The 9,742-nt window shown below is 47.2% G+C and overlaps 1 protein-coding gene across 4 annotated transcripts; it reads left to right on the forward strand.

Moving 5' to 3' along the window:
- The first annotated feature begins 625 nt into the window (after positions 1-625).
- On the forward strand, positions 626-9,402 carry LOC122783184 (rho GTPase-activating protein 20-like). Of its 4 annotated transcripts, XM_044047873.1 has the most exons (17): positions 628-818; positions 999-1,427; positions 2,432-2,517; positions 2,743-2,916; positions 3,001-3,150; positions 3,615-3,656; positions 3,744-3,828; positions 3,930-4,007; positions 4,096-4,162; positions 4,248-4,460; positions 4,578-4,750; positions 4,825-4,989; positions 5,603-5,715; positions 5,811-6,003; positions 6,796-6,910; positions 7,304-8,112; positions 8,582-9,402. In XM_044047873.1, exons 2-17 carry the CDS (start codon positions 1,344-1,346, stop codon positions 9,227-9,229), a joined length of 3,195 nt encoding a protein of 1,064 aa, XP_043903808.1. In that variant the 5' UTR covers positions 628-818; positions 999-1,343; the 3' UTR covers positions 9,230-9,402. The 4 variants fall into 4 exon arrangements, with proteins under 4 accessions (XP_043903796.1, XP_043903779.1, XP_043903808.1 ...); XM_044047861.1 differs by having other exon boundaries at positions 626-818; positions 2,743-3,150; positions 7,328-8,112; XM_044047844.1 differs by having other exon boundaries at positions 627-818; positions 2,743-3,150.
- Positions 9,403-9,742: the final 340 nt, after the last annotated feature.

The following is a 9,742-nucleotide window of genomic DNA, read 5'->3' on the forward strand; positions in this document are numbered from 1 at the left end:
TTTATGCTAGCAAGCTAGGTCCGGTGGTTAAAAGGGTTTTATTAGTAAATGTTTGCACACTGGTAATACAGAAATATGAATAATTTAAGCAGATTTTGCGCTTAAAAAAGAAAGTTTATAAAACATGAGAGATTCTGCGTGATTTTACATTTATTAGCACGTCCACCTAGCATGTTAACGAGCTCCGCTAACGCCCAGATAAGAAAAGAAGCTAACAACAAAACTGTGTGAAAGACTAGAATTTAACCGTGTTTTTCTTTTCTTACAAACTTTACTGAAGCAGCTAAATAAACAAAAATCTTGTTTTTGAGTAGTTTTTGTCCAAAATGAACGTAATTAGTGAGCTAAGGGACACCAAAGAGTGTCCTACATCGTTTTTATCTTAATTTATGACGTCAATATTAATGTTGATGTTATTGTGTATAAATAAAAAAAACATTTTGGACACATAAACACTTTCAATTCTTATTTTATAAATTGTATGTGTGTTTGCATCAATCAATCGGTTCATATTAATGTGTTTTAACAGAGGACGGATCGTGGTGGAGTTATTGATTAATGAAGGAAATCAGGTGTTATTGATGATGATGTCATGGTTTGATGTACAGGCGGAGGTTAGGTTGTATGTTTGGAGTCATTGTGGTGTTTCACTGTTTCATCTCCTCTGTGCTCTGAATGATTCTGTTAAAAATACGTGGGCCTTTTTTTTTTGTTTAGTTTTTTTACAGTGTTGGCCCCGCCTCCTCTCTGTGCGTAAAGACGCATTAAGAAGTGTCGCAGCAGCAGCGGATAATCCAGACTGAAGCTTCACACTCATGGTGAGCGCACACACTCTCACTCTCTCTCACACACACACACACACACACACTCTGACAGAGCTCATGAGGTTTGTTACTGTCATTGTTTGTGTGTCATGTGTCTCTCCTGTAGTTGTTGTTGTTGTTGTTGTTGTTGTTGTTGCTGCTGCAGACTAACACAGTTCACTGTGGCTGCTCCAGGTTTGAGTTCAGATGCTGTTTGTTTGAGCTCTGAATCGCTGAGGACAGCTGGACACTGAGCTGGAGGACGTGAAGGCAGCTGGAGAACATCTGGAGGCTGGACAGTGAGCAGATGGATGTAAAGACAACTGGACACTGAGCTGGAGGACGTGTAGACACTGACACTCAGTGTAGAGGCTGGACAGTCAGCTGCAGAACATCTGGAGGCTGGACATTGAGCTGAAGGACGTTTCGATGCTGGAAAGAGAGCTGCAGAACATCTGGAGGCCGTGGGGACAGCCGGACAGTGAGCTGGAGGACGCGAGGAAAGCCAGACAGTGAGCTAGAGGACGTGGGGACAGCCGGATGGACATGTCCCCACTGCAGCAGCAGCAGGTGGAGGAGGACGTCAGCCTGAGGAGAGGCAGCATGGAGCAGGAAAATAAACGGGTATGATTTTCAAAATAAAACCTTTGCTGGACAGAAAGCGTCTCGTTATCCTCAGAGGTCACGGCTGAGGTCAGGGCTGAGTCAGGTCAGGCTTCAGGGACAGACGACAGGATGAAGAACAGGACACCTATACAGATATAAATGTAAATGTAAACCTCTCACTCTCCCACACCAAAGCCCATAGAGAAAACCAGTGATTTTAACATCACAGCACACATGAGTTGTTGATCCTCTGCTGCCTCCATCACTAAGTTCTATCGTCTTATTTTGTCAAATTCGGCATTTGAAAAACTTTGTTCAGATTGACCTCAGTGACACAAAGTGACCACACGAGGCAGCAGTAGACCAGCAGCTCCTGTGTCCCTGCAGCTAAAATCACTGATTTTCTCTATGGGGTTTGGTGTGGGAGAAATCACTTTTTCCTTGTTTTCCTCTGTCGGTGAAGTCAGGACTTTGTCGGTGCCTCCTCATACAACCATATATATATAAAAAAAAGACAATTTAAAGTCATCTTGGTGAAGATGGCTCCGCCCTGCTGGTGAAAAGGTGAAATACAGCATCATTTCATGCAGAGTGAGTGTGTGAGAACGTGTCAGAGAGCAGAGACAGATGAAGGTTTCATCACCACAGCTAATCTTCATTCACGTCACTCTGGAGGCCGAGCTCTGATCAACGAGCGAGCAGAGCAAACATGAACACGTGAGGTCACACATAAACACATGAGGTCACACATGAACATGTGAGGTCAGACATGAACACGAGAGGTCACACATGAACACATGAGGTCACACATGAACATGTGAGGTCACACATGAACATGTGAGGTCACACATGAACACATGAGGTCACACATGAACACACAAGGTCACACATGAACACACAAGGTCACACATGACTGTAGACTCACAGTAAAGGTGGAGAAGGAAATAACAAGAATAATAATAATAATAATAATAATAATAATAACAATGATAAGACAGTGTTGTGATGTTGTTTGTGTTCAGAGGATGAAGTCTCAGAGTTGTCGCCGTCAGTCTGCTCCGTCTCTGGTCATCACCAAGGCCCTGACCCGGTCCAAGACTCTGTCCAGGTACTGGTCTCACACACGTACACACACACACACACACACACACACACACACACACACACACACACACCTGTGGAGTTGAATCCACTGGCACAGATAATCCATGTGTGACCAGACTTAGTGCAGGATCAGGATTCTATTAATAGAGTCTGTATTTGAACGTGTGGTCTGAGAAAGTGAGGAAGAAAATAACCTCGTTAAAAGACGACGCTGTTGTTGTTGTTTCAGAGACAGCTTCCTGGTCCCCGTGAGTCCGGAGACGTGTCCCCTGGTGCAGTCCTTCCTCGCGGCCTCAGAGCGCTGCTTCCTCCAGCACGGACACGCTCAGCTGAGGACGGGGATGCAGACTCAGGACAGACACCTCTTCCTCTTCAACGACGTCCTGGTCGTCGCCAAGGCCAAGTCAGAGCAACACACAGTTCAAAGGTTACACTCACAGAGAGAGTGTGTGTGTGGTCACACTGGTCTGCCCCTCCCTGTCCACAGGTCGGCGAACCACTTCAAGCTGAAGACTCAGGTGTGTGTGAGTGAGATGTGGACGGCGAGCTGCGTGGACGAGGTGTGTGAGGGCAGCATCGACACAGAGAGGAGCTTTGTCATGGGCTGGCCCACCTGTAACTGTGTGTGTGTGTACAGGTAACACACACACACACACACTGTCAGACAGACTTTAACAACAGGAAACTGAAGTGTTCAAACCACTCACTCTCCCACACCAAAGCCCACAGAGAAAATCAGTGATTTTAGCTCACAGGGACACAGGAGCTGCTGGTCTACTGCTGCCTCGTGTGGTCACTCTGTGTCACTGATATAAATTCAAATGAAGGATTTAAAATGCCAAACTCATAAAATAAGACATCTGAACTTGTGATGGAGGCAGCAGTGGATCAACAACTCCTGTGTGTGTGTGTGATGTTAAAATCAGTGATTTTCTCTCTGGGCTTTGGTGTGGGAGAGTGAGTGGTTTACAAACTTCAGTTTCCTGTTGGAAAAGTCTGTCTCACAGTGAGATAAAGACGTGAACATGTTCTGTAGATGATGTTAATGACTTAAACTGATGAAGATTCTGTGGCTTTAATCTGCTGTTTCTGATGTTTCAGTTCAGCAGAACAGAAAGAGAAATGGCTCTCACTCCTCAAAAGGTAAACTCTAACCTTACATGTGAGCGTGTGTGTGTGTGTGTGTGTGTGTGTTTATCACCGAGTGTTTCTCCTTCACATTCTCTGAAGTCGCATAAAAGAAGAGAAAGAGAGGGAGGAGCCTAAAACAATTCCACTGCGAGTTTACGGGAAAGGGATCAACAGCTTTGCTGTGGTACGTTTATTTTCTTTGTTTCCTGGAGGATTCTTTTCTGTCTCCGTCTTCTTTTGTTACAATGAAATCATCGTTTGTTTGTTTGTTTGTTTCCTTCACAGACAAAGACACTTCCTGTGAGCAACTCCGATTCAACCAATGAGGTGATCCGACTGGCTCTGCAGCAGTTCAGCATCATAGTGAGTCAAAGCGAACACGGGAGCATGTATGTACTGTACATATACTGTATAAGTATATAGACAGGTTATTGTTTGCTTTGTCTCTCAGGGAAATGTGAAAAACTACCAGTTATGGGTCATTTCAAAGAGGGACAACGCCCCCTATCCTCTGATTGGTCAGTGTGTGATGTCAGCTGACTGACGCTTAAACCACAGAACAATCACACACTGACGTTATCCTCTTCCTCGTCTCCCACTCAGGTCACGAGTTTCCGTTCAGCGTCCACATGAACCACATGAGACAGGCGGCGTCTCAGGGGGGCGGGGCAGGGGCCAGGGACGCGGTGGTGGCGGCGCCACCTGTGGACAGAGACAGGCTGCAGGTGGGACACGTGCAGGCCAGCAGGCAGTGTCAGTTCATTCTGAAGCCTCGACCCGAAGAATCGCTGCTGCAGCAGCAGCAGGTGTTTGCAGGTGGGCGTGGTTTTTAAAGAGGACCAGCTGCTGCTGTGTCCCCGCAGCTAGAATCCCTGCTTTTCTCTTTGGACCTTGGTGTGGCAGAGTCAGAGTGATGTCGTGTTTTCTTTTCAGATTTTTCTCAGAAGTCCTTCAAAAGGAGGCGTTCCCTCATCACCTGGGCCTTCTGGCGAGGCTCCGCCTCTCACCTGAACGAGCTGTCTGTCTCTGGCGCGGCCCGTGGCTGCCTGTTCGGCCGCCATCTCAGCTGCGTGTGTGTGGAAGACGCGTTACCCAAACCCGTCATGGTGAGTGACGTTTTTTTACACAAACACAACAACGAGTTAATGTCCGTGTTTACCCATCATGCCTCACTCCACAGGACATGCTGGCGTTCCTGTACCACGAGGGGCCGTGGACGCGGGGAATCTTCCGGCGTCCGGCGGGAGCTCGCGCGGTCAGAGAGCTGCGAGACTCTCTGGACGCTGGAGAGTTCCAGCTTCCTCTGACATGTGACCACGTCTTTGTCATCGCCGGAGTCTTTAAGGTGCGAGGAAACGTCACGCCATTTCACGTTGGAAAAAAGCCTCTAGGACATTGGTCTCCAGTGAACAGATTACAGATTACAGATTACGTAGTCATTAGTGGCCAAAATGTATCTCAGCGTCAGTTCAAAACAAATGTAGCCTCAGTCATGTGAGCCTCACACAATAATCTAATCTCCTTCACTGTTGAATCACAGCAGGACAAAGTGTTCACAGCAGAGCAGCAGGGATTGTTCATGTAATCTGGATTATAATCTCTCGTTATCCGCAGGGATAACACACACACAGTTTATAAAGTGTGTCATGTGTTCACACATCAGGGTCGACATTTTCATTCACCGAGAACAAGCGACAAAGAACATCGCAGAATAAAAGTGAAAAGGATCGTGAATTATGGAGCGTTCGCGCTGAACACGAGCTGATTTTTAATGTTACGATAAAAGTGAAAATGATCGTGAATTATGGAGCGTTCGCGCTGAACGTGAGCTGATTTTTAATGTTACGATACAAGTGAAAATGATCGTGAATCATGGAGCGTTCACACTGATATACATGAATGAACTTGTCTGACGTGTTTTCTTGACACAAACGCATCACACGTGTATGTTCTTTCAGGATTTCTTACGTAACATCCCGGGCAGCTTGCTGTGCTGCGAACTTCACGAAGAGTGGATGGACGTGCTGGAGGAAGAGGAGGAGGAGGAAGAGCAGGTGCAGGACGTGCAGAGGTAACAACGTCACACACGCGTGACACCCTGACGACGGTGATGATTCCACACACGCGTGTGAGCGATGGTGACTCCCTCTGTTGCGCCCCCCGCAGGATGATCTGTCGCCTCCCGAGAGAGAACGCTCTGCTGCTGCGACACCTGTTAGCGCTGCTGCACGGTATCCAGGGCAACGCTCACGAGAACCAGATGACCGCGTTCAACTTGTCCGTGTGCATCGCTCCCAGCATGCTTTGGCCACCGGGGGCGCCGTGCAGCCCGGAGGTGGAGGGGGAGGAGACCAAGAAGGTGAGAGGGCTTCAATCATGGTGACGTGTGGAATGTTCATTTCAAAATAAAAGTCATAAAATCATCAGAAATGAAAAGACTTGAGGTTACTTTATTTTGAAAACATAAAGATGTGATTATTTCTTCTTACAGAGATTCATTTTATTTACTCTATAAGAGAAAAACTGATGTTTAAATGTTTCACACTTGACCTCACATCATTTAGTCGGTTACAGTTTGAACTTTTATTTTTTAACAAATAAACATGAAGTTGGAAAGCTGTAGCATGAACTAATGATTTAAAACTTTAGATCCTGAGGGAATTCTGGAGCTCATTAAACTTTTAGACTGTAATGTTCCTTCAAACAAAGAAAAACAACATTGAAGAAAGTTGACCATAAAATATCATTATTATACTTTTTCCTTTGATTATTTTGGCTTTTCTACAAAAACAAGACTTATTTCACTTCCCCTGGCTGAGTTTTTTGCAGTGTGGAGGTTGGATTTTGCAGAATAATGAGATAATACTGTGGAATGTGACTGTGACCCAGACTGAGTCTGATTTAATGACTTTAACTTGCGCGGTTACATAAATCTGTCAACAATAAAGCATCTGTTAGCATCTGTTAGCATCTGTTAGCAGATGACTTGACCTTGTGAACCTGTCGCCTCCTCAGCTCAGACTTTTCTCTTTGGAATCTGTGAAATCAGCTTTATAGGAGGATGAAGGTCTAATTTTAGTATGGTCTTGACTTCTGGACCTGGTCCAGACCAGACTCAGTGAAGTGTAGAAATGTGCTTGTGTCGCCGCAGGTTTGTGAGCTGGTGAAGTTCATGATCGAACACTGTCAGCAGATTCTGGGAGAAGACCCTCGGTCTCTGTTTGGAGGACCGCCACAGAGACGGCACTGTGACGAGACTGGATCAGGTAAATCTACATCTGCAGGATTTGAAGAATGTGTTTCACGTCTTTATCTCACTGTTCCAACAGGAAACTGACGTTTGTAAAGCACTCACTCTCCCACACCAAAGCCCACAGAGAAAATCAGTGATTTTAACATCACACACACAGGAGTTGTTGATCCACTGCTGCCTCCATCACTAAGTTCACATGTCTTATTTTTTGAATTTGGTATTTGAAATATTTAATTTAGACATGCTTCAGTGACACAAAGTGACCACACGAGGCAGCAGTAGACCAGCAGCTCCTGTGTCCCTGCAGGCTTAAATCACTGGTTTTCTCTATGGGCTTTGGCTCTGACTGAGTCTGAGTCTTGTGATGGATTAATTTATTTCGCCTCTTTATCTCCTGGACCTTCAGAGTCCTGTTCTTACCCTCTGACAGACTCCTCCTACGACAGCCTGGAGAACGAGCTGGACAACAGCAGCGGAGGATCGCCCAGTTTCTGCAGCCGCCTCCGCTCCAAGCCGCTGCAGGGAAGCCTGGACTCCATCCTCACATCGAGTGACTGCGACCAGGACACAGGTCCAGGAGACCACGATCAAAGCAGAGGTCTACACGGTCTGGAGAGAACCAGAGGCAGGAAGCAGGACTCAGCGGCTGGAGGCTCCTCGTCCACACTGGACTCCCTGTCTCCGGAGGGTCCACACAGACCGAGGCGCTACTCAGAGCCGGCTATAGCATATGTGGCTAAGTTTGGACCATGTGCTTCAGGAAGCACTGAGGTCCTCAGTGGTGAGGAGGAGGACGGAGCTGAAGATCTGTCAAAGGAGACACCCAGCAGTCACACACACTGCACAGGTGAGAGCAGGAGAGCAGGAGGAGAGTGTGAGGCCTGCTCCTCCAGCCTCTCCTCCACCACCAACTCACCCGCACCAACTCGCTCCTCCCTGGACTCTCTGGACTCCCTCAGCAGCGACAGACCAGGTCTTCTCCTGCCCAGGACGCTGCTGCCCTCCAGCAGCTCCTCTGTAACACCTCCACCCTTCAGATTGTCTTCAGAGCAGAACACCGTCCCAAAGGCTTCCCCACCCAGAGAAGCTCTCAGCTGGGGAACTGTGAAGAGCAGCAGAGGCTTCCACCTGAACACGTGGGTGAAGAAAGGCCGCAGACTCTCACTGAGCCAACAAGACAACGCAGAGAAACAAGAAGACGACGACAAGACTGCGGTGAGTAGATGGTTTTCTAAAGTCTTTGCTTTATTTGGTTTTGTGGTGTTTTTGCAGCACTTTTAAAAATCTTTTTCTCCCACACCAAACCCCGTAGAGAAAATCAGTGGTTTTAGCTCACAAGGACACAGGAGCTGCTGGTCTACTGCTGCCTCGTGTGGTCACTTTGTGTCACTGAGGGCAATCCAAACTTGGGTTTTCAAATGCCGAATTTGACTAAATAAGACACGTGATTTTCTCTATGGGCTTTGGTGTGGGAGAGTGAGTGGTTTATAAACTTCAGTTTCCTGTTGGAACAGTGAGATAAAGACGTGCACACGTTATCGTAGACTTAAACTGACGTAAATGTTATTAATTGAGTCTTTTATAAGGTGGCCAAACTTTTTCTTAAGGTGTCGTTTACTCGCTGAGTCTTGTGCTAAGTGGCTAAAATCATGAAATTATCATCCAATGTTGTTTCAACCAACAGGGAGGAGGAGTCCCTGACAAGTGTGAGAGAGGAGGAGTGAAACAGAAGATCTGCAGATCCAGAAAAGATGTGAAGATGAAGCTCGACCCTGAAGCACACAGACCTCCGTCTCACCACCGCTCCACAGGAAGCCTCCACCTGCCCGTACCTGCCTGGTCTCACTGCTCTGACGCCACACAGCAGACAGCAGAGCCTCAGGTGACGGAGCGGAAGCAGTCGTCGTCTCCGTCTTTCTTTTCCCAGCACAGAGGTCCGTCCCTGTCCCTGTTCAAACGACGCAAATCTCACTCTGTGGAGGTGGAGCGTAACGCCAGGCTCCACGCTCGCCGCGCCTCAGAGCCTGGTCAGCGGCTGGTGGAGCAAGCCTCCGCCCTCAGCCACACTCAGCTGCCCAGTGACCCAGGGCTGAAGGTGTCGCAGGTGGATTCGCAGGGATCCGCCTCTGAGGCTCGCTTCTGCCTGTCCCCTCACTCCACCAAAGCCGTGAGGGACTACTTCTCCTCGCACCCGCGCAGTAACCCCCAGAGCAGCCAGCAGGTGGCGCTGGCCCTGGTGAAGAGTCACAGAGAGTGGCTGAGGAGAAACAGCGACCCCACAGCAGAGCCTGATTACGAGCAGCTTCTGTTTGCCGAAGAATCCTTTGTCTGATTATTACTGAGGTTGCAATTTAGCGCGCTTTAGTGGCACAGTTAAAGGAACAGTTCAGGAAAAACTGATTCTAGGTATCTTAAGAACACGTTCACGTCTTTCTCTCACGGTTAGACAGACTTCTCCAACAGGAAACTGAAGTTTGTGAACCACTCACTCTCCCACACCCAAGTCCACAGAGAAAATCAGTCATGTTAGCTCGCGGGGACACAGGAGCTGCTGGGCTACTGCTGCCTCGTGTGGTCACTTTGTGTCACTGATATAAATTCAAATGAAGGATTTTAATTGGCAAACTCATAAAATAACACATTTGAAGTTAGTGATGGAGGCAGCAGTGGATCAACAACTACTGTGGGCTGTGATGGTAAAATAACTGATTTTCTCTATGGACTTTGGTGTGGGAGAGTGAGTTGTTTACAAAGTGACACACTTTGTAAACACCTTAACTATATAACCTGTAGGGTCAATAATACTATGCGTTATGATATGTTTCTTTCTATTAAAACTTATGAA

The sequence above is a fragment of the Solea senegalensis genome, linkage group LG2 (assembly GCF_019176455.1).
Source record: "Solea senegalensis isolate Sse05_10M linkage group LG2, IFAPA_SoseM_1, whole genome shotgun sequence".
Lineage (NCBI taxonomy): Eukaryota > Metazoa > Chordata > Actinopteri > Pleuronectiformes > Soleidae > Solea > Solea senegalensis.

Bases quoted from the DNA above. Each gene is read 5' to 3' on its own strand.
- LOC122783184 (XM_044047844.1), top strand. From the start codon at position 1,344: ATGGACATGTCCCCACTGCAGCAGCAGCAGGTGGAGGAGGACGTCAGC. The intron at 3,657-3,743 runs GTAAACTCTAAC...CATTCTCTGAAG, and splicing joins TGGCTCTCACTCCTCAAAAG to TCGCATAAAAGAAGAGAAAG. The intron at 6,911-7,303 runs GTAAATCTACAT...CTGGACCTTCAG, and splicing joins CTGTGACGAGACTGGATCAG to AGTCCTGTTCTTACCCTCTG.